Source organism: Martes martes (assembly GCF_963455335.1).
Source record: "Martes martes genome assembly, chromosome: 9".
Taxonomy (NCBI): domain Eukaryota; kingdom Metazoa; phylum Chordata; class Mammalia; order Carnivora; family Mustelidae; genus Martes; species Martes martes.
This window is the reverse complement of record NC_137896.1, coordinates 137,120,805-137,144,473: the sequence shown is the minus strand read 5'-3', so window position 1 is coordinate 137,144,473 and position 23,669 is coordinate 137,120,805. Positions and strand designations below refer to the sequence as shown.

The 23,669-nt window shown below is 53.0% G+C and overlaps 1 protein-coding gene across 1 annotated transcript in view; it reads left to right on the top strand.

The window, feature by feature from the left end:
- Positions 1-23,669, top strand: part of DCDC2C (doublecortin domain containing 2C) — a gene marked incomplete at both ends in the record, with an annotated part of 87,482 nt that overhangs the window by 18,696 nt on the left and 45,117 nt on the right. The window contains 4 exons of the mRNA XM_080813701.1: positions 9,259-9,335; positions 13,906-14,034; positions 19,171-19,308; positions 22,023-22,065. Coding sequence (XP_080669827.1) covers positions 9,259-9,335; positions 13,906-14,034; positions 19,171-19,308; positions 22,023-22,065 — 387 coding nt within the window. The remainder of the gene's footprint in view (positions 1-9,258; positions 9,336-13,905; positions 14,035-19,170; positions 19,309-22,022; positions 22,066-23,669) is intronic.

Genomic DNA, 23,669 nt, shown 5'->3' with positions numbered 1-23,669 from the left:
CTTTCATTTTTCTCTGCCACAAGCTGGCATGTGATTATTCTTAACACCTGGTTACCTGCTTCCCTCTTTCCAGATGGGCAGGGAGTGGGGATGAGCAACAATTCTGAAAAGTTGCCCTCAAGTTTCAGTCTATCTGCACCCTTTTTTTTTTTTTGGTGACTTAAAAGATAAGATACGATTATCATTAGTCATTAGATTTTTAAGACAAGCAGGAAAGTTGCAGGTTATATTGTCAAACCCCCTTGTTTTCTAGTCGAGGAGGCTTTGACCAGAGAGGTTGAGTGATGTACCAGATGTGAAGTCAGGATGCTAGAGTGGGGACTGGCATGCACTCACAGTCACGAGAGTATAGTCATCCCCAAGAGTTTTGTAACTTTTCTTTTTATTTTTTTCAGTTTTTTAAAAAAATTTTTATTTACTTTTTAAATTTCTTCTCAATGTTCCAGAATTCCTTGTTTATGCAACACACCCAGTGCTCCATGCAATACATGCCCTCCATAATACCCACCACCAGGCTCACCCAACTTCCCACCACCCTCCCCTCCAAAACCCTCAGTTAGTTCCTCAGAGTCCACAGTCTCTCATGGTTTGTCTCCCCCTCCTATTTCCCCCAACTCTCTTCTCCTCTCCATCTCCCCATGTCCTCCCTGTTATTCCTTATGCTCCACAAGTAAGTGAAACTATTTGATAATTGACTCTCTCTGCTTGACTTATATCACTCAGTATAATCTCCTCCAGTTCCGTCCATGTTGCTACAAAAGTTGGGTATTCATCCTTTCTGATGGAGGCGTAATACTTCATAGTATATATGGACCACATCTTCTTTATCCATTCGTCCGCTGAAGGGCATCTTGGCTGTTTCCACAGTTTGGCGACTGTGGCCATGGCTGCTATGAACATTGGGGTACAGATGGCCCTTCTTTTCACTACCTCTGTATCTTTGGGGTAAATACCCAGTAGTACAATTGCAGGGTCATAGGGCAGCTCTATTTTTAATTTATTGAGGTATCTCCACGCTGTTTTCCAAAGTGGCTGCACCAACTTGCATTCCCACCAATAGTGTAGGAGGGTTCCCCTTTCTCTACATCCTCTCCAACATATGTTGTTTCCTGCCTTGTTAATTTTGGCCATTCTAACTGGTATAGGGTGATATCTCAATGTGGTTTTGATTTGAATCTCCCTGAAGGCTAATGATGAAGAACATTTTTTCATATGTCTGTTAGCCATTTGTATGTCTTCATTGGAGAAGTGTCTGTTCATGTCTTCTGCCCATTTTTTGACATAAAACAGGCACATAGACCAGTGGAACAGAGTAGAGAGCCCAGATATGGACCCTCGACTTTATGGTCAACTAATCTTTGACAAAGCAGGAAAAAATATACCGTGGAAAAAAGACAGTCTCTTCAATAAATGGTGCTGGGAAAATTGGACAGCTATGTGTAGAAGAATGAAACTCGACCATTCTCTCACACCACACAGGAAGATAAACTCGAAATGGATAAAAGACCTCAACGTGAGGCAGGAATCCATCAGAATCCTAAAGGAGAACATAGGCAGTAACTCTTCTACATCGGCCACAGCAACTTCTTTCAAGATATGTCTCCAAAGGCAAAGGAAACAAAAGCGAAAATGAACTTTTGGGACTTCACCAAGATCAAAATCTTCTGCACAGCAAAGGAAACAGTCAACAAAACAAAGAGGCAACCCACAGAATGGGAGAAGATATTCGCAAATGACAGTATAGACAAGGGGCTGATATCCAAGATCTATAAAGAACTTCTCAAACTCAACACACACAAAACAGATAATCACGTCAAAAAATGGGCAGAAGACATGAACGGACACTTCTCCAATGAAGACATACAAATGGTTTTGTAATTTTTCTTAGAATTTATGTTTTTTCATCTACAAAATCTTGTTGTAAAAAGAGTTCTTATTGAGAAGAATGTCAGAATGCTGTGCAGAAAAGCTCAGTGAAGAAAATGGGCATCACCCATAGTCTTACCTCCTGGGGTCGGTGCTTTTTGACTTTGTCACGTCTGTTTCCAGGGGCTGTTCTGTGCTCTAGCCCCAAGCACGTATACATGGAAACACACACGTGTACAACACATGTGTACAGATGTGTATATGTGTTTGCAGAAACGGGGTCCATCAGTACACACTCTTTCCCAATCTCCTTTTTATTTACTGTATGTTGTGACCACTTTCTCATACAGTGACTGATCTTCTGCCACATGTTCTTAATGGCTGCAAGATATTCTGTCACGTGAACCTGTCATAATTATCTGGCCCACCCTCTCAGCAGATCTTTAGGTAATTCTGTTTTTTCAATATTTTTACAGTGATGTAAAGGATCCCTTATAGAGACATATTTGCTCAGAGTCGTGACTGTATGTACAAAGGTGGAATTAGAGGCACAGTTGTAACTTCTTTAATATTTACCACCAGGAAATTTCTGAGAAGGTGTATTGCTTCCAGGGGTGTACAAGAATGCCCATAACTACCTTCGGCATTGAGCAGCATAGAGGGTGTGGCTGGGAGTGCTTGGTGCCCCCTGCCTTGGGCCTTCTCCTTTTGCGGAAGAAGTCCCTGAAAATGGATTGTTACTGTTGTTTGATGTGTAAGTGCCTGTCTGGGTGGGGGTATAGTGTGCTTGGGGACACGTATCTGTGCTATTGCCAACCCTGAATGAGCACAGCCAAGAGTCTTGACTGAAAGGGAAGATTTGATCCAGGAAATCTGCTCCCCTGAGTGGACTGTAAGTGCAGCCTGAAATCAAGATCTGTGTCCCGCTGTCCCATACGAGGACAGAGCACCAGAGTCAGAGAGCCGAGACTCGTGGGTCATGCTGGTGGGCACCTCTCTCTCTTGCTGCCTGCACTGCTTACCTGACTCCTGTCTTACCCCTCTTTCATCATCTCTGAATACTTACTACTACTTTACTGTACCGTGTCCTTCCTGCTTTGTGGCTTTTGGGGGACATCCCCATAATTCTGGGTATAATAAAACAATGAGCTAAAAGACCAGTCTTTTATGGACTATTTTAGCTGTCTATCTTATTCTAGGGATGGAAATATTTTGGTAAGGCATCTGATGGAAACATGCGTCTCCTGATTTAGAAGCAGGGCAGCAGGCAGGCCCTGTGGTGGTTCCCGGAATAACCTGCTCCAGCCCCCTCCTCTCAAAGTTGCCAAAACCACGTTGGACACCTGCTGAGGAGGTCCACGCAGCAGCTCCAATCACATTAGACACTGCCCTTCCCTTGCCCTCCAGCCCAGCCCTGGACGAGCAGGGAGGAGGAGAAGGCTGAAGGCGGGCGAGATAAAACACCACGCCCTCTGCCCACTGGGCTGGCTCAGGCCTCTACTGGGGGAGAGGCTCTGCTCACGATGTAGGATTCAGATCTGAATTAGAATTGGCAGGGCTTTTTCTGTGTCTGCTGGGATGATCTTGGGGTTTTTCACTTTTTGTTTGTTAATATTATGGATTACATTGATTTTTAAATATTGTCCTTTTTATAAATTGTTGGATTTTATTTGCTAAAATTTTGTCTGGAATTTTTGCATCTGTGTTCATGGAGGGATGCTGTTATGCAGGTTTTTATTCTTTTAATGTATTTCTCTAGTTTTGGTATCATTTCTTCGTTAAGTGTCTGGTAGAAGTTGCCAGTGGAGCCCACTGGACCTTCAGTTGTCTTTGTGGGAAGGTCTTTAACTACACATCCAGCTACCTTCCCAGCTATAGGGCTCCTCAGGTTGTCTGTTTCTTCTTGAGTGAACTTTGCTAGTTTGTGTCTTTTAATTTGTCCATTTCATTTCAGTTGTTGAATCTATCACAAGAAATCATTTATTTTTAATTTTTTAAAAAAGACTTATTTAGTCAAGCAGAGAAATTCAATTATCATATGGTTCCACTTACCTATGGAAGGAGCATAAGGAATAGCATGGAGGACATTAGGAGAAGGAAGGGAAAAACGAAGGGGGAAATTGGAAGGGGAGACGAACCACGAGAGACTGTGGACTCCAGAAAACAAACAGGGTTACAGAGGGGAGGGGGTTGGGGGGATGGGTGAGCCTAGTGATGGGTATTAAGGAGGGCATGTACTGCATGGAGCACTGGGTGTTATATGCAAACAATGAATAGTGAAACACTACATCCAAAACTAGTGATGTACTGCATGTTGTTTAACAGACTGAAAAAAAGATTTATTTACCTATTTTAGAGAGAGTGAGCTCATGGGAGCTGGGGGAGAGGCAGAGAGAGGGAGAAGGGAAACATACTCCCCGCTAAGCAGGGAGCCCGATGTGGGGCTCGATCCCAGGACGGTGAGATCATGACCTGAGCTGAAACCTAGAATCAGACGCTTAACTGAATGAGCCACCCAGGCTCCCCAGGAAGTTGTTTATAAAGTTCTCTGATCCGTTAACATCTGTGGAATCCAGCAATGTGACCTCCCTCCTGCCTGCTGTTCCCGGTCTTCTGTGTCTTTCTCTGTTTTCCCGATGAGACTGTATAGTTTTGTCACTTTTATCAGTCTTCGCAGAGAACAGACTTTTGGTTTTATTGATTTTCTTGATTTCTTTGCTCTGTTTTCAATTTCATTGGTTCTGCTTTGAACTTTCTTCCGTGTTGTTGGGTAGGGAGCCCCGCTCCTACGTGGGGTGACTCTACTCTGCACCTTCATTTTCGTCCCTTTCTCCTTAGGACATCCTTCTCCCCGCACTCCCCCATGGCCCTTCCCTCCCAGGGTGCAGGACTTCACGGATGATTTCTGCTGTTTCGTCACAGGAAGGAGCTAACTTCCGTTCTCTGCCATGTGGTACATTTGCATTTTTGTCACAGACACTGTGGACGCACCGTCTTGGCCCGACGATGGAGATTTCCGTTGTGGCACGGGGCGGATGGGGGTGGCTGGCTTGGGCGCAGGCTGGAGTCCAGCAGGCAGCCTTGGCCCGCTTGCTTCTCCCTCGCTGCCGGCTTCGCTGGGTGGACCTGCTTTTCCTAGCCTCCTCCTCATCAAAGCTGACGTGGGAAACTCTTCCCCTCCGTCGGTCGCCGTTTGTCAGTATCTTCGTTATTTCTTTTAACTGCACAGTTTAAACGTGCGCACAGAGTGAATCCCCTCTGACCCCAGGGATACTGGAGAAGTGTAAGTGTGCTGGCCTGTGCTCACCCGGTTTGTCCTTCTTTTCTCTGCTTCTGTTTGTATTTCCCTGTCCTCCACCCCCATAGTCTCACTCTTCTTTCTTTCTTCCTTTTTGGGTGCTTTATCCGTGTCCCGTCGTTCAAGCTCCATGGGGGACGCAGGCTGTCGACACCAGGCCAGGACGAGTGGTTAGTCTCATGTGTTGCTGTTTTATTTTTTACAAAAGGAGTCACTGATTTGCTACATTTCTGTAGGCAATGGCACCGGGCGGGAGGGTGTGAAGGGGGTTAATTCTCCACCTCCCTGCCTTTCCCGTCCTCACATCACTGCTCCAGAAGGGCTAACCTCTGCAGATTCCTGGGCATTTTGGGGAAAGAGTTAAGCTGTGTGCGTTTTTGTTTGTTTGTTTTGTTTAGTTTTGTTCTGTTTTTGGACTCAGAGGATCACAGAATGAGAACCGAGGTGACTTTGGAGGTCGTCTAGCGTGACCTTTCCCCTACTGAGCAGAATGAGAAACGGGGGGCCCACTGCACTTTCCGTAGGGTTTCTGTGATCGGTGGCGATTGTGTGTCTCTTTACAAACACATCTCTTCAGGCTCTAGGCTCGGCCCCCACCGTCAGGTGGTGCAGGGCCTCTCTGTTGATTTAGCTTGCACGGCCCTGGGCCCACGTTCCAGACCCTGATGTACGCCGTTCGCTCGTGATGAGATTCCCGTCTTGGTGCTAGGCTCCTTGGTGCTACCCTTTTTGGTTTGATGTTTTGCATGGAAAAGGCTGTGAAGATGTTCACTGAGGGTAGTTGGAGGAGCTCGATGAGGTGCAGAGAGCAGGGACGTAGGAGGCCGTGGCGGCGCCGCCACCGGCAGCAGCAGCAGCAGCCACTGCTCTCCGCCGAGCTCGGCCCCTCCCTGGTGCTTTGCTGAGCCCCACAGTGCGTCGTCTCATCTCGTGCTGGGCATGCTGAGAGCAGACCTTCGGAGACAGGCGCCACTTTCATCTGCGTTTTCGTCCACGTCCGCCGCCTTCACCCACATTTCACGCACGAGGACACAGGTGCACAAGCTGTTCCATGTCCCGTAAACGGAAGGGGATGGGGCCAGAGCCGGAATCGCAGAGGGCCCCCCCTCAGGCTCCACGTGCCCCGCGGCACAGGTTCAAACCCCCAGTGCACCGCATCTGCAACCACGTGTTTTCTGATGGCCTATCGAGGCCAGGACGCTTGGCAGCGGGGGTTCTCGGTGAAGACACTAGCAGCTCTGATTGTTCACCGCGTGGGTATTTCGCTTGGTTGTTTGGAGGGTTAGTTTGAGTGCAGCGCCTGCCACCGTGGGGCATCTGGTCAGCTACAGCTGCTGCCTGGGGACACACACCGGCGGTGACCTTGAGTGTTCTTCTGCCTTTGGTGTAGATTTGGTTTAATTCGCTCGGGCTGTTGGTCCAGGAGCCCTGCGGGCTCTCAGCGCAGATGAGCGGACGCACGATCCCTGAAGCTGTCCTCACCACCCGACAGTCACAGAAACACCTGTGCTTTCCTAGGGGCTCATGTGCAGTACTGGGAGAAAAAACCCTGACTCATGTATTTAATTGCTGGGGTTATTGAATTAGGCAGGTGATATCAGGGTTAATGAATCATTAACACATAAAAAAGCAATTAGCTCATTGTTTCCATAATTTTATGCAATGAAGCAGAAAGCTGTTTCTTAGGGTAGTTGTACTTTAATAGAATTTTGCAGACGATAATTCCTGTTGCTTTGTTTTTAAACTAGGTCAGCCAATTCATGGTAGGTTTTGGTATTCTTGGCTGTGATTTTTTGCCATCAGCATGCAGGTGTATAGAACCTTATCTGTAGGGTGACGGGCTGTCGGCTGCATTTCCACCACACTCACGGACCTCACTTCTCCTGGGATTCTTCCTGGAGTGTCGGCTGTTTCTCACTTGCCATGACAACATTTATTCCTTCATACTCACAACCTTCTTCTCAAACTCCTGGTCTGGGGCACTCATTGTTCAGAATCTGGGGATCCGTAGTTGAACGTGACCATCAAGATCTCTGCTTCTCTGGAGGCTTACATTCCAGGGAGGAGTCATCAACGGTAAGTGAACAAGTAAACACAAACATGTTAGACAGTATTAAATGCTAGATGGAAATAAGTCAAAGGCGTGATTGGTCAGGGAGCGCCTCTCGAGGGGCTGCTTCTAAGCGGAGTCCTAAATGCAGGAAAGAGCGAGGTGTGCGAAGACATGGGGAACATTCCAGGCTCAAGGTCTTGTGCAGGGACAAGCTGGAGGCCGAGGGCTGCGGGAATGCATGCAGGGCTGTGATGTGGGGAGGAAGGGAGGAGTGGGGATTTAGTGGACGTGCGGCTCTCTGCACCATGGGGGCTCTGAGCCAGGGGGTGACCATTCTGACTGATGTTCACCAGGGTGGTCCCGTGGGGAAGGGACTGTGGGGTTGGGAGGATGAGTGGCCGGGAGATGGGGCCGCCTGACAAGCACAGTGGATGTGCATGGGTCCTGGATAGGGCTCGGGGTTAGAAGGGAGAGATGTGCTAATGGTTTAGTTGAAGGGGTGGGGGAGGAAAAGACTCAGGGTCTCCCCGATTCTGTGGTTGGGCACATGGAGTTGGAGCCCAGGCAGGCAGCACGCTCCAGGCCGAAAGGACGTTCAGGGGCTGGCGCCGAGAGAGGCGTTTGTCAGACCAGAGCCCCAAGCCCGAAGCAAACCCTTTCCGTGCTGGTGACTCCAGCCCTCCTGGGAGCTGCACCTCGGGCCTGGGTCAGAAGGGAGAAGGGGTCACATATAGCCCGAGATGGGGACGGGAGGGTCAGCTGCACAGGTGTGTGGATGCAGCGGCTGCAGGTGTGGGCGGGGCTCCAGGTGAGGCCTCCGGTGGACTCCTTGCGCGGTGGGGCGGGCTCAGGAGCTCCCAGTGCAGCCCGGGGTGGGGGATGAGGGTGTGGGGGTGTGAGGGGTGTGGGGCAGCCTGCAGGAACGGCAGCGTGCGGTGTGGGGGGCACCCGAGGGCTCTGATGAGAGCCTGCTGGACAGGGTGGTTGATGGTGAGCACTGAGTGGCCGTGGTGTGTGTGGGGGGGGGCGGGGGGGCGTGGGGGAGGGGCTGGTGCCGGGAACCGGGGCCAAGGTGCGGTGCTGCCGGTGGTCCCGGGTGGAGGCTGGCAGAGTGCGCCGTGGCGGAGTGAGGCAGGAGGGTTGGCTGGGCTCGGGGAGAGGGAATGTGGAGGCCTCGTGGCTGGGGTGGGGCCCTCGGGCCCTGGAGGTCTGGAGGGTGAATGGGCCCCCGCTCTCTGGCCTACCGGGCTGGGGGACAGAGAAGCTCCGCTGGGAGCCCGTTTCAGGAGGTCGTGATGGAGAAGCCTTGAGGCAGCTCCGGGACTGTGTGGGGTCACGGTCTTGACTCCCCACCTCCCCAGTGTGTCAACAGCACAATCCCCTCCTCTTGCTTTTCTGCGCTCTTTCAAATGATAAGACTCCGGGGAAGGGAGCGTTTGGTTGTGTGTGGCAAGGCTCCGAGACCCTTTTCCCCGTATATTAGGCCCCAGGCGGTGTGAGGTAGAAGCTGAATGAGCCCCAGGGGCAGCTAAGCCCCTCAGGTCGGATGCACAGGAAAGAGAAGACAAGGATTGGGGGACGGGGGAGCAGTTCTCACCTGCCCGCAGGGCGCTCTAGCCGAACCCCATGGCCTGAGAAGCCACCCACCGTTCTTGGGCCCCCGGTTGGGCCGAGCCGCGTGCCTGGGGAGTGCGTCAGGTTGCTGGCTTGTCGGGTGCGCTGCTGGGCGCGTCCGGAGCTGCTGGGCTTCTCTGGACCTTCCGGGACGGCTCTGGCCCACGGTGCACCTGCTCACCTGGCCCTTACCCCGACCGGAAGGCACAGCCCGCCGATCCCAACCCCAGTCGCCTGGCGCTGCTGGGCGGGAGTCCTTTCCCCTTCCAGCGAGGAATCCGGCCCTTCCTGGGGCCACCCCGTGAGGCTGTTAGCCAGGCCCGTCCCCACATTTGCTTGTGTCAGGGCAGGGCTAGTTAACAGGTTGCTGCTAGTTAACAGGTGTTTGTCACTTTGAACTGAATTCTGATGCTTGTTCTCTTTTCAGATCAAACCGGTGGTACATTGCGATATGAATGTGCCTTCCAGGTGGCAAACACTTCACCGTACCTCCCGGCACGTTAAGTGAGTAGAGTCTTGTGAGAGGTCACAACTGCTGGGCTCCTTAGAGATAGCGTTCAGCTGGGCAGACTCACCTTCACCAGCCCCCCTCCCTCCTCCCCTCCTCCCTCCTCCCCTCCCCCTCTTCCCTCCTCCCTCTCCCCCCCTCCCCTCCCCCTCTCCCCTCCCCCTTCTCTCCCCCTCTCTCTGACTGGGACACCTGTACGATTCAGCCTTCCCGGTGCCACGTATCCTTTCTTCTCTTGAACTCTGCTTTGGAAAACAATCCAGTTGTTGTGCTGTTCAACAGTTCACGTGGGGGTGGAAAGGCAAGGGGCTTCCCCCACACAATTTAATCTTATTTTGAAAGCCGGCAGTTGCAGCTGGTGGGTGCTGAAAGGAAGCTTACGGGTTATTTCCCCACACAGAGCTCTTACTGGCGAAGTAAGACCAAAGGCAAAGACCCGTGGGGTTATGGCGTGTCGCGCTCCATGCTGTAGCAGGAGGGGGTGTCTGCAGTCTCCCTTCCCCCTGGAGCCACAGCGGGTGCGAGGGATCAAGGTGCCTGGGACTGTGTGTCCGGGGTGATCGAGACGGCTCTCTGGGCCCGTCTGCCTTAGATTTGGGGCTGCAGAAAGCACACCCTCGACTCAAAACCATCATTGGCTCGAATCCCACTTTCATCCTCCTGTCTTTGGGACTGGCCCATGCCCCACGTCTCCGAATCGGCTCCCTTGCTTGTAAAGCAGGATGGATGATATCATGTGCCCGTGTGCCGCGGGCCCCTGCGGACACGACCAGCAGCCCCGCCCAGTGCCGGTCTGCGGCAGGAGCTCTCCAAGGCCTTCTTGTACCGGGAGGTTATCATATTTATGATGAAAACCTGCGAGGTGGAGACGGAGCTAGCCTCCTCCCTTTTACCATGTTCTGTTCCCGGGACACAGAATCTCAGGGAGTTTCTGCAGAAGTGTGGGCTCTCCGTGTCCAAATAGCACTAGCTGGGGCGCCTGGTCCTGGCCGTGGTCAGCACCTGCCATGTCCCCGACCCGGTGTCCTTCACACGCGTGCTGACCAGTGAAGGGCTGGGGATCATCAGGTGGAAAGCCCCGGCTAGACTCCTCAGAGCCCAGACTGGGAGGCAGAAGGATGCAGGAAACATGACCTGTTGATTAGCCAAATTTGGGCCCTTTCATGTCTATTTAGAACCTGGACCATCATTGCCATAGAATACGTCTCCTTCAACACCTGGGTCTTTCCACTGTGACTTCTCTAGGCCTGAAAGCTGTTTTGAAGAGATGAGAGGCACAGTATTTCCAAATTGTGAAAGACGCCTCTTTCTGAAGACTGTATAGAAATCTTAGGGAACAGTATTGACTTATGGATCTCGCCTGACAAAGAGGCATATCCCTAAAGCTACTTTTTTTTTTTTTTTTTTTGCATGAACCAAAATATCGGTGATTCTCACTTCTTTTGATGGATTTTTTTTTTTCCTATCACGGACCATTTACACTTGCAGCATGTACTCCACGATCGGTGTGCTTGAAATTCCACTAGATGGACCCAAATATCCATTCAAACGCAGTGTCTTCTCTACAGAGACCAGATCATGTTTGCTTGGAGAACCTGCAACTATAAAAAAAAGCAAACAAAATAGTTGTGGTGGGTTCCAGAGTCTTCGATGTTCAAGGGAGAAAGGCGTTTCTCCCTTCTTGCAGACAGGGGCGCTGGGGGGGTAGTGGGGTGGCTTGCTTGAGTGTGCCCAGATTCAGAGAGAGAGCCCGGGGCTCCCCGGCTGTCTGGGTCTCCCCAGAACTGAGCAGGTCTAGACCATGTGCATTTGAAGTGTGGAGGCTGAGGCTTGGATTTAGGTCCTGCTTCTGCCACTAAGCAAAGCTGTGTCACATGGTACCTGTTGGGTCACTGTCATCACCATCATCAACACCCGAGGAAGGTCCATTCCTAGATCTGTGTGCTATTTCTTATATTTCAAAAATTTAAAATATTTCTTATTTAGTAATGATTTAAAATATGTTATACTTAAAATATTTCTTATTAAACCTTAATGAGGATCATAGCAGATACATAGAGTATAATTTTATGCCTTTAACATCTCTTATTTCAGTTTTATTTCTAAAAACTAACTACTTTTTGGGACCAGAGTAACATATGCCCATGGTAAAGAAATAAACAGCTTTAAAAGGTATGTATTACAAGTAAGTGTTCCTCCCAACTTCTATCCCTAGATCCATCGTGACTTCCCTGGAGACAATGGCTGCTAACCACTTCTGGAGGGTCCTTACAGGACAGGTTCACGGACCCAAGCATTTGGATCCTACAGACGCTGCTGGGTACCCCCTTTCTTCCACCACACAGTGTGTCTTGGAGATGGTTCCTTATGAGCACATGTGGATAAGCTGTGCTTTACATAACTGGCTGCACTGTTTTCCAAAATTCAGATGTTCCCTCATCTAACCATGCTGGGCTTTGGCCGTGTGTGCAGGGGCTCCTGCCCGCCCATAACCTCTCCATCACAGACTTCCGGGGGAAACTGTTCTTGGGTACTCAGGTGGGCTCAGTTGGTCATCCAACCACCTGGAGTGTCGGGTGGCAGATGGACCGATGCTCGAATTCCAGTAAAGCAGGAAGGTCTGGTTCATTCTTTAGCTCAACCAGCAACTTTGGGAGTTAAGTCTGGCACGCCCTCTGAACTTGTAGCTTCCTAGTTTATAGATTAGAGAAAACATTTCTTTCCTTTTTTGGTCTTTAAAAATTAAAATATTCAAATGGGTAGTTTTTTTCCCATTTTTACATTCTTATTATAAATACATGTGGGAACCTGGAACCCTGTAAAGAATAAAATCGAAATCCCTTGTCCTGCTTCTCAGGTCCTCCTTGTAGCCTGAAGGACACTCACTTTTCATGGTCTCTTCCTACCTTCTGCGGTGTGTGTGTGTGTGTGTGTGTGTGTGTTTACAGCATTAACTGTATTTGACCATAACCCCCTGTAAATACAAATTCTGCATCAACAATTTTAAGCTGCTCTGTAATTTATTACTGTCTGGCTGTGCCAGTTTATTTGACCATTTCTCAGTACCTGGACCTATAGGTTCTTTTCATATTTTGTTTCTATAAATAATCCTATGAGAAATGTCTTTATATAGGAATCTGCTTCATTTCCATGGGTTGGATTTCACAAGAGGGAACGTGTTATTGACCCCATTTGTCTCTTTAGTCTGTGTGACCAACTCGCTCCGAGGGAGAGCATGACACTTTTAGCGACAGCCCCACTGGGTGTGTGTGTCTTAGTCTGCTGGATTCTGCTGCTGCCACAATTTTTTTCTTGGAGCGGGGGACACAATTCTGTTCATAAGAGTGCCTGTTTCCCCACATTCAGTATAAGAATGCACGTTAAGTATCTTTAAAAATTTAGACAGAAACACTGCATGACCTTGTTTAAACATTCATCTCTTTTATTACTAGTGGTAATCCATGTTTGGAAAGACTTTTGGGATAAGACATTTAGGAAAACCAAGAGATGAAAACATTGTGGCAAATATTTACTGCAGGAGGGCTATCACATAAATGCATTGTAATATAACTTGCACAGAACATTTCCCAGGGTTTGTTTTGGGGCAGTATTTTCCATAGAGAAGAAGGTGGTCTCTGCATGGGTTGGAAGACCCTTGCCACAGAGCATAAGGAAAGAAAACCAATTCTTTGTATTTTGCACAAATGTATTAATGTTTATATTTGCTCTGAAAGAAAAAGAGAGGTATTCATCCAGTTTTAAATTATTTAAATTATTTGTATTACAGGAAAACAACAACAATAAAACAACAGTAACCATGAATAATGTAAAAAATGGAAAGCCAGAATTGTAAAATTGAGCTCCTTAATGTTAAATACAATTTATTACTTTAAGACTTACAGAAGCAAGGCTCATCGTTTACATTATTCTAATTTGAGTTACAAGAGTGTGAAACTGTTGCCAAGTGACTTGGACCAGGTGGCAAAACCTCATTAACAGGAGAACTGTGCACAGAGTACTCTCCCCACTGCCGGCCCCTTGCCCCATCGCAGAAAACATAAAATAAACCCACTGGGATCAAGGGGAATCTGCCTTAAGACTCCATGAGTGAAATCAATTGTTTCTGCTATCTTTTCGGAGGATTGCACACTTCCTGTGGGACACTGCCTTGGCTCCACGGGAAGGGAGAGGAACTGCATTTTTAAAGGCAAAATTCTCCCTTTGTTTGCCAAAAGGGCACCATTTTCTTCCATTTTACTCGCCACAGTGGAGGCCTGTTATTTAAAGGGAGTCGTGTCCTGTTCACTGGGACATTTGATTGTCTGTGAAAAGATGTTTCCCTGCAGAGTCGCTGTGTCACCAACTTTCAGCATTGAGCTTCTTGGTGACAGTCCTCGGCAGGTCACGGTCACGGTCCTTGGCAGGTCAGGCTGGGCGTCTGAGGGCTGCCTGGAGATCGCATGTCGCTTACGGTTCCCTAATTAGGGGTCTCTCTTTGGATTTCCAGTGTTTCCCCCTCGAGGGTAAGGCACTAATGAATGCTTTTTTTTTTTTTTATTCTTACAGTGTTTTCACAAATGGAAGACTATTTATCCCACCTGTAAAAATTATCATACCCAAATTCAGTCTGATGGAATGGAATAGTGTGCTGGCCATGATTGGGGAAAAAGTCTTCCCTCTAGGAGGCGTGCGAAAGTAAGGCTCTGTCCCCTGGGGGAGACCTGGTCACAGCGTGGGAGTGTCCTCCCTGGACCAGCCAGGACTCCAATGTTACGTCATTAACTCTGATTTTAATTCTTTGAAACAGACAATATTTACTGTCTTTTAAAAAATTTTTTTATTTATTTTTAAAATTTCTTTTCAGTGTTCCAGAATTCATTGTTTATGTACCACACAATACGTGCCCTCCACAATACCCACCACCAGACTCACCCAAACCCCTCCCCCCTCCCCTCCAAAACCCTGTTAGTTCCTCAGAGTCTATAGTCTCTCATGGTTTGTCTCCCTCTCCAATTTCCCCCAACTCCCTTCTCCTCTCCATCTCCCCATGTCCTCCCTGTTATTCCTTATGATCCACAAATAAGTGAAACCGTATGATACTTGACTCTCTCTGCTTGACTTATTTCACTCAGCATCATCTCTTCCAGTCCCGTCCATGTTGCTACAAAAGTTGGGGATTCGTCCTTTCTGATGGAGGCATCATACTCCAGAGTGTATATGGACCACATCTTCCTTATCCATTCGTCCGTTGAAGGCCATCTTGGTTCTTTCCACAGTTTGGCAACTGTGACCATTGCTGCTATGAACATTGGGGTACAGAAGGCCCTTCTTTTCACTCCATCTGTATCTTTGGGGTAAATACCCAGTAGTGCAATTGCAGGGTCATAGGGAAGCTCTGTTTTCAATTTCTTAAGGAATCTCCGCACTGTTTTCCAGAGTGGCTGCACCAGTTTGCATTCCCACCGACAGTGTAAGAGGGTTCCCCTTTCTCCACATCCTCTCCAACACTCCTCAGACTCAACACACACAAAACAGATAATCGACATTTACTGTCTTTTTACCATACTTATTTTTATTTATTTATTTATTTTAAAAAAAGATTTTATTTCTTTATTAGAGCTAGAGAGAGAGAGCAACAGCAGGGGGAGGGACAGAGGGGCAGAGGGAGAAGCAGGCTCCCTGCTGAGCAGAGAGCCCAATGTGGGACTCCATCCCAGGACCCTGGGATCATGACCTGAGCTGAAGGCAGACGCTCAACCAACTGAGCCACTCAGGCATCCCACCATACTTATTTTTAACTAATTTATTTCATTTTTCATTCAACATAGTTTATTGAACATCTGCCATGTGCTAGGTATGGTGAATGGGTGAATAAGGACATGGGGATGGGGAGAGGTGGGGTGGACAGTAGTGGGGTGGACAGTGGTGGGGTGGACAGAGGGGGAACAGAGGTGAGGTGGCCATGGGGATGGGGAGAGGTGGGGTGGATAGTGGTAGATAGTGATATGGTGGACAGAGTGGGGACAGAGGTAAGGGGGCCATGGCTGGCTGTGGGAGTGAATCCAGGGACAGGCTGGTGGACTTAGACCAAGGGGTTGGTGTGGATCAATGGACCAGAAGGAGGGACAGTGGGAGCAGCCAGCCTAGCCGGCTGCAGAGGGAAAGGTTAAGGCTTCCATGTTGGGAACACTGCCGGGGAGAAGGATGCCCAAAGTCCTACATGGGAGCGGGCTGACAAAGTGTAGGGAAGACACAAACCTTCTGAGTCAGAAAGTCAGAGACGTGGCGTGATGCTGAGTGTTGGAAGTATCATCTCTATGGACAGTGGTGGTCCCCATGATGGTAGGCGTTGGGGTGGAAGGGCCAACACATTCACTCCGATTTCACTCGTCAGTTGTCTCTCTTGGGGGTCAATTAAAACGTAAACAGTTGATTTACGGTCGGCAGTTGTGACATCAGTGATGAAGACCAAGCCTCCGTGTGAGCAGGACATAACTCTTGGGCGTTTAGAGTCGCTGGGTAGTCGTTAACCTAGTGAGGGCGGGGAGTCCCGAGGGGACGCTGCGCGTGCCAGGGAAGTTCGATGTTACCTAAAAACCAGTACTGCGGGCACTCAGATGATTCCAGAAGACAGGATGATAAATGTCAGCGTGTTGCTCTCGAAGAAGGAGCCAGTCTCGCGGAGCCGACGGACTTGTGTGCGCTCTTGGAAGGAGCCAGAAGTGTTGGTAGAACCGATCGTACGTCACACGTGGAATGCCAGAGGCGAAGCGAGCAAGGAACCAGGATGTTCGGAGGGAAAGTAGGACATTAGATTAATAAGCTTTCGGTTTTTCTCTCCACCTCTCCCCAGTTCTTTACGGTTGAATTTAGAAAAGGTGCAGAGCTTCGGAATGAAGGAAATGCTTGGAAGTACAAATAGTAAGTTTATTTGGTCTCATCACTGCGGAGAACACTCAGCTTTCTGAGAACAGACATTCAGATAAACGCCCGGGCAATGAGTCTCATCCTTGCGAGGCTCCCGCTGCTGGAGGGAAGACCTGAAGCCCCTTTGGCACGTCTGGGACGTCTGACCCGAGCTTCTCCAGGGTCCGTTTTTCCCTCCGATCCGCCACCGCGGAGAGCTCGGTTCCCTGTGTCCACCTCCCTCCACCCGACCTGTCGGCTCGCGCAGCCCCTTCCTTGTTTCTGCTGGCGGCGCCGAGGATCTCCTGGGCCCCGAATGGAAGCCGGACTCCATCTCCCGCCGCGTCGTCTCCCGCCAGGCCTCGCAGACGCTGGACTGACCCCTTTCCCCTCCCCGACGAGACCACAAGCCTCCGTGCACTCTCCTTGGCTCCCACCTCAACAAGCCCCGTCCTGTTGCTGTGATCCACGATCTGAATTTCGGGTTCGCCTGAGTAGGGTTTCTTTGCTCTAACTTTTTTTAAATGACAACCCGGATTGCGCCAGCGTGCCTGGCCGCCCTGCGGCACGTGATCCCGTGTCGTGTGTCCTCGAGTTGTTTTTCCTTTCGTTTGGCTCCTTCCTGTAGAAACGCTCTCGGTGTGAGTCGGGCCAGGGGAGCCCGGTGACGGCGACGGCGTTCCCGGGCCTTTCCGTTTCCGCGAGGGGGGCTGCTCCGGAGCTCTTTCCTTCCGGGGTTCGCAAACATCACGTCCTTGTCTCGGGCCTTCAGTGCTGCTGTTGAAGACTCTGGTGCGGGTGCGGGTGCGGCTGCGGCCACGTTGCCCCTGGCTCGTCCGGGGAGGACCCTCCTGGATGCTCGTGTGCGTTCCCGAACGTCTCCATGTGCCCGCACGTGAGATTTCTGTGCTCCGTCTTGTGATGCTCAGTGACTCAGTTTGATCCTGTGAAATTCATCTCCCTCGTTCCTACACATTTTTCTCCCTTTCACTTTTGTTGTTTTTTGAGATTCCTTCGGGTGGCGGCGATCCTGCTCATCCTCATTTGGGGGCTTTTGTCCTGTACGCGGTGTTTCTCGTGCCGCCCGCCTCCAGGAGCCGCCCTCGGTCTTGTCCTCCCGGCAGCGGCTGGAGCTGCGGCACGGCCTCCGCACGGCCTCGACCCGGTCGTCATCGCGACTCAGTATTCACATTCGTGTTTCTGCTTCTTCTTTACACTTTCTTGTTGTTTCCTGTGTGGAACTTCCCCTCGCATCGCACTTACGGTGTTTTCATGTTTCTATTAAAGTCTTGGCCCGCCTGCTCTGACACTTCTGCTTCTGGGGGGACGCACCGACCTCACCCGGCTGCCCTGAGCAGGAGACGCTGTCCTCCAGCTCGGTGGCCCTGCTGCCCCTCGGTCCCATCGGCCTCCGTCCACCTCTCAGCTGCTGCCGGCATCTGTGCCTCCTGACTGAGTCCTGGGGGCTCCTGCACGGGCCGTCTGGGTCCCCCAGCGCAGGGAGGCACCAGCGGTCGCAGGAGGGGGGCCCTGGCAGGAGAGGAACAGAGTTGTCAGCATGGTGCTCCTTGTCACAGCCCCTGCTGCCCACGCGGCTGTCGGTGGCTTCTCGCGGTTGTCTCCTGTCTGGAAGGTCTTCCCGTCCCTCCAGGGCGGGTCGAAGGCAGCCGTCCTCACGCGGCTCCTGGAGCCACCACAGCAGGGCCGCCGCCGTTTTTAGAGACGAGTGTCCAGCTTCATCCTAGATCAGGGGCCGGGAGGCCGTGAGGGCGGGGCCGCCGTCCGCGTGTTAGCAGCCTTCCCGCGTCCTGATGCTGAGGTTGGAGAAGGACTGATGGACGGAGGACGGTTCTGTGGCTTCGACCTCTTCAGCAGGAACTTGTCCTCTGCCCACTCTGGATCGCTGTCCAGACCCTCCATCGCCTCATACACCCTTTCTGTCCGGCCCGAGCCTCCTGTCGCAGGCCAGGCCCCTTCCTCCATCAGCTGCGTGGGCGTGATGCCCCCACACCGGTCAGTGGCCGGTTGCTGGCACCGAGCTCCTGCTCGCTCTTCCATGGCGATCTCCAATCGCTGCGGCAACCCCAGGGATCCCTTCCTCTCCCTAGAACATTCCACATCCCAGAATTCACTCTGCAAGCTCTGTGTGTGCTTTCCGCCTTCAGCGACAGTCGGCCCCTGTGTTCTGGCCTTTGGCCTCTCCTGCTACCCCGGTGGCTTTGTTCATCTTCCCACGAGGACATCTCCCACCCTCTGCACCCCTCTCGTGCCCCCACCTCTGTGAGGCCTACCACAGAGTCCGGTTTCCTCCTCGTGGAAGTCTGGATCTTTGCCCTTCGCTGGTCACACGCGTTTTGATAGGTTTGTTCACAAACCCTGACGACCTCCTTACTCACATTTATGTCCAAGACAGCACCACCTTGCCCAGCGCATAAAGAGACTCAGCATTGAGTGAGTCGAATCATGTCTTTCATGAATGAATGAGTGGACGGATACTTGCCAATCCACTTGCCAGCCCAGAGTAAAAGTAGACAAATAGGAGTCATTTGGGGCTTATAAAAAGGCATATTATTTGCTAATAAATACCGGTTTGTTTTCCAAGCATTGTTATAACAATATAAGCCAATTTGTATTAATTTTTGCTGTTGTTAAAATTAATTGAACACCAACCAAGAGCTTAAAATGTTCTCAAGGGCCTCTGAGTACTTGTACATAATTAAAAATATACTTTAATTACAAATCTAAAAATGGGAAGCAAGCCTAGTCTTGGAGGGGCAGCTCCCACGGGATTTAATTAGCCCGTTTGGATTACACTTGTCTACGTGTTCGGCGCTCGCCAGTAGCCCCCGTCCCGGTTGTATTGCCTGGGGAAGGGCCCCCAGCCCGCGGCCGCTGCTCTAAATCTCCCGCCATCTCCGTTCACAGGTTATTTACCATGAATGGGCGTCTCTTGGAGAGCTCGAAGGACCTGCAGGACAACCACTTCTATGTGGCCGCAGGATTGGAGACCTTCAAATATTTCCCTTACTGGAAGTCCTCCACGGTGCCCAGCGAGGTCCAACGGTGAGCGCGCTTCCTACCTTTCCCTCCTGCGTTGGGAGGGTTCGCCTTTTCCCCCGGGATTGCCCCCACGTACAGCCTTTTGGCTCTTGGCTGCTTTTCTGGAGTGAAGCTACATACTCTTGTTTTATACAGGACACAGGAGACGTGAGACTCCCCGTTGTGTGAGGTTGTGACAAGGACAGGGAACCCCTGTATTGCATGTGCGGCTTCTTTTCGGGGGGACACTGGGAGACTCAGGCAGAAAGAGTCTGTTTGCAAGCTCAGGGCCCCGGGACGTGGTCGTGATAGCCCAGACTCCATCCAGAACCTGGTTGTTTTCTTCCTTTGCCCGGTCCCTGCTCTGGAATCCGGAGCAGGTGTGGGGCGGCAGGCTCTCCTAGTGGGAACAATGGTGATTTTGACAGTGGATCCCGGCCCGGGCTAAAGGGTACACCATGGTGTGTGTGTTTGTGGACTTGTGGGAATGTCTATGAGGAAGACACAGGCATTGGTGGGGTCTCCCATTCCGACACCGGAAAAAACTAGAGTGTTGGCTGTCACTTCTCGGGCTTTGCTCACTCCCTGGCTTGGCATCTGAATTTGGCCAGAAAAGCTCTTATGACGAGTGCATAATGTTCTCCTGCCTGAGGGACGCCCTGGGGTTTGCTCTGAAGAACACCCCAGCGTCGCGCGCGGACCTGCTTGCCCCGAGTCTGCAGGACTGCTCGCGTGGACAGGCGTGGACTCTGTCCATCTGGTGGTCTCACAGTTCAAGAACCTTGAACTACGGCCTGACAGGGTGGCCTGACATGCGTTCCCAGGGCACAGTTGTGTCTGACGCTTCCTCAGGGAGACTTTGGGGTTTATTAGGCTGGGGCCCTCTGTGGCGAGCTCCTGACTCTCTCCCGTGTGTCCATCCGGGGCGTCCCGACTCCACGGTGGGCCAGGAAGGAGGTGACCTGCAAGGCCGGAGCTCAGAGGCGTATACTGATCCAAATCCTCAATTTTTTACCCAGATTCAGGCCTGGGTATTAGGACTGTGTTTGAGTTCGTTGCCTCTGGGTCCTGTGGGATGACACGGTGGGGCATGGGATGACAGGGGGACAGCCTCAGGTGTGTCTGCAGTGGATGGTGAGCCCCGGAGGGACTGTGCCCTGCCAGCCACGCCCTTTGTCCTCTGTGCTGGACAGCGGGGCTCTGCCCCTCCCTGATTTGGTACCTGGGTGTCCCGTGTCTCGCTGTGCTTTACAAGTAGCCCTCCTTCCAGGAGGCTGGGGTCGCGGTGTGTGACTCGGGCACCGGGCCCCCATTTCTGCCCCCAGGGAGCTCCTGATGTCCAGGTCTGGCTGGGAGGAGCGGTTTCCAGCTTCGAAAGGGACTTTGCAGCCTGGACTGCTCAGCCCCTGGCTGTGTTTGCACGACATGTGGGGCCACAGTGGTCTGAGGGCACCTGTCAGGGACCCTCCCCGTGGCTGCTTCTCGTCACGTTGCTCACGGTCATTATCTCGAGCAGAGGACCAGAGGTGTTGGTCTTGTGCTGGAGCCGGCGGGCGGTTCACCCCTGCACACCCATGAGTTCCCTGGCCAGAGCCCGGGAGGCTGAGACACGTCGTGACCTGCTGTTAGGGTTTCTACCTTGAGGCAGAGAATGGCTCGTTTTGTCCTGTCCGTAGGCGATGACCGCACAGCACACGGTCAGGTTGGGGTCCTGCCTGCGTGCCTGGCAAGCAGGGCTGCTTCCTGATTTTATCCGCTTGCTAATTCGTTCCTGGCTGTCCTAACTGCGTGCGGGTAGAAATACCTCAGGGGCTGTTGAACGGAGGTGCTGGTCCTCTCTGCACCCATGTCCGCTGCTCCCCACACGAGCCCCCCCGTCCATGTGTTTTGTTTTTCTCTGTCGCCTGTTCATGTGTGGACCCTGAACTGGGTCTCTTGGTTGCTTAAGTATCTTTCTCTGTCAAAAGAGGAAGAGAGTCCCCAGAGTTGCTAAGAGACCGAAGTCCGTTCCCCACCCACGGCGTCGTCCCCAGAGGTGCCCTCCTGCCAGAGAGTGGGGTGCCCGAGGGTTCCTTCCTGTGCATAGCACTGGCGGGGTTCAGCCCTATACAGAGGAATTAGCGGGGTGTGCTCCCCGGGCTATGTCAGAGGGAAGGGTGGCAGTTAGACGGGGTGTCTGCCACGTGGTGGAAGGAGGCTGGGCTGGGTTTTGGACGGGGCTGGGGTCTCTGCTCCTCCCCTGTCAGTGGTGCCGCATTCACTGAACCCTCATGTCTCCGAGCCGTGCTTCCTCTCCAGCAGGGAGAACATGACGTGTGTGTCACAGGTCCCCGTGAGAGCTGCATGAAAAACCCATGTTTGTGGGAGTGACTGTCAACGGCCAAAACCCTCAAACATGTTAGGATTTCCCCCCAGGGCTGTATAAAAGCTTTAGGGCAGAAAGTGCCTGTAGACATGACACCCTCGGGCCAGAATGCCACCCACCCTGATAGAAATGGAAACCCGTTGGATTTCCTAAGGTCTCCAGGAAGGAAACTGAGCAAACCTCAGGGGTGGGGGGGTCCCTTCTGCTCAGAGGGTGGGAGATGCTGTTGATGTGAGCCCGTGACGTGGGGGGACTGATGTGCCTTCCACGGGGCCTTGCCCTCCCAAAAGCGACGGCTGCGGCCTGCATTTTTAGGAAGATGTATTTTGGCTGTCTTTTACGGAGTTCTGGCTGACTATCTTTTGTCTTTCAGAAAGTATGCAGACATCGAGAAATGCTCACGAGGAAAGAAAAAAGTGAGTCCTTTTCGGGGGGCATGGGTGGCTCCGTTGGTTGAGTGTCTGACTCTTGATTTTGGCTGAGGTCATGATCTCAGGGTCGTGGGATCGAGCCCCGTGTCGGGCTCTGGGCTGAGTGTGGAGCCTGCTTGGGATCCTCTCTCCCTCTCCCTCTGCCCCGACTGCTCACGGCTCTCCCTTTCTAAGAAATAGTTAAGTCCTTTTCACAGAGTAAAGGTGAGAACTGGGCTTGGGGACACTTGGCAAATCTGCCCCCAGGCCAGCCCCGGCAGTGGGGACCGGAGCTTCTGGGCACAGTGTTGGCATCAGGCTTCCCGCTGTGTGTGCGGCGACGAGACGTGGGAGGTCAGGGCGTGGCGCCGGGAGGCCCACGGAGGCGTCTGCGATGCGATGCGGTGAGCGCGAGGCGGAGAACCTGCGGCGTAGGGACAGACCGGAGGGAGCGCGGCCGAGCCCGGTGGGCGCCCTGGGCCTGGGGGCAGCGGGGGGGGGGGCACGTCAGGCGCAGAGGTGAGACGCGCTCACTGTGTGGGGGCGCGTCTACCCCCAGCGTGACACACACAGCCCGGACGAGAGGCGCGGCCGGCGAGAGTCGGGACAGGAGCCGGGAAGGGCAGGGAGAGGCCAGGGGTGGGCCGCCGCGCGGGTCCTTATCACCCGCCGGTCCGATGACCGCGAGCCCCGCCGGTCCGATGACCGCGAGCCCCCGCCGGTCCGATGACCGCGAGCCCCGGCCGGTCCGATGACCGCGAGCCCCCCCCCCGGGTCCGATGACCGCGAGCCCCCCCCCCGTCCGATGACCGCGAGCCCCCGCCCGGTCCGATGACCGCGAGCCCCCCCCCCCCCGGTCCGATGACCGCGAGCCCCCGCCGGTCCGAGGACCTCGAGCCCCCGCCGGTCCGATGACCGCGATCCCCCGGCCGGTCCGATGACTGCGAGCCCCCGGCCGGTCCGAGGACCGCGAGCCCCCGCCGGTCCGAGGACCTCGAGCCCCCGCCGGTCCGATGACCGCGAGCCCCCCGCCGGTCCGATGACCGCGAGCCCCCGCCGGTCCGAGGACCTCGAGCCCCCGCCGGTCCGATGACCGCGAGCCCCCCGCCGGTCCGAGGACCGCGAGCCCCCGCCGGTCCGAGGACCTCGAGCCCCCGCCGGTCCGAGGACCGCGAGCCCCCCGCCGGTCCGATGACCGCGAGCCCCCCGCCGGTCCGAGGACCTCGAGCCCCCGCCGGTCTGATGACCGCGATCCCCCGGCCGGTCCGAGGACCGCGATCCCCCGGCCGGTCCGAGGACCGCGAGCCCCCGCCGGTCCGAGGACCGCGAGCCCCCGCCGGTCCGAGGACCGCGAGCCCCCGCCGGTCCGAGGACCGCGAGCCCCCGCCGGTCCGAGGACCGCGAGCCCCCGCCGGTCCGATGACCGCGATCCCCCGGCCGGTCCGATGACCGCGATCCCCCGGCCGGTCCGAGGACCGCGAGCCCCCGCCGGTCCGAGGACCGCGAGCCCCCCGCCGGTCCGATGACCGCGAGCCCCCCGCCGGTCCGATGACCGCGAGCCCCCGCCGGTCCGAGGACCTCGAGCCCCCGCCGGTCCGATGACCGCGAGC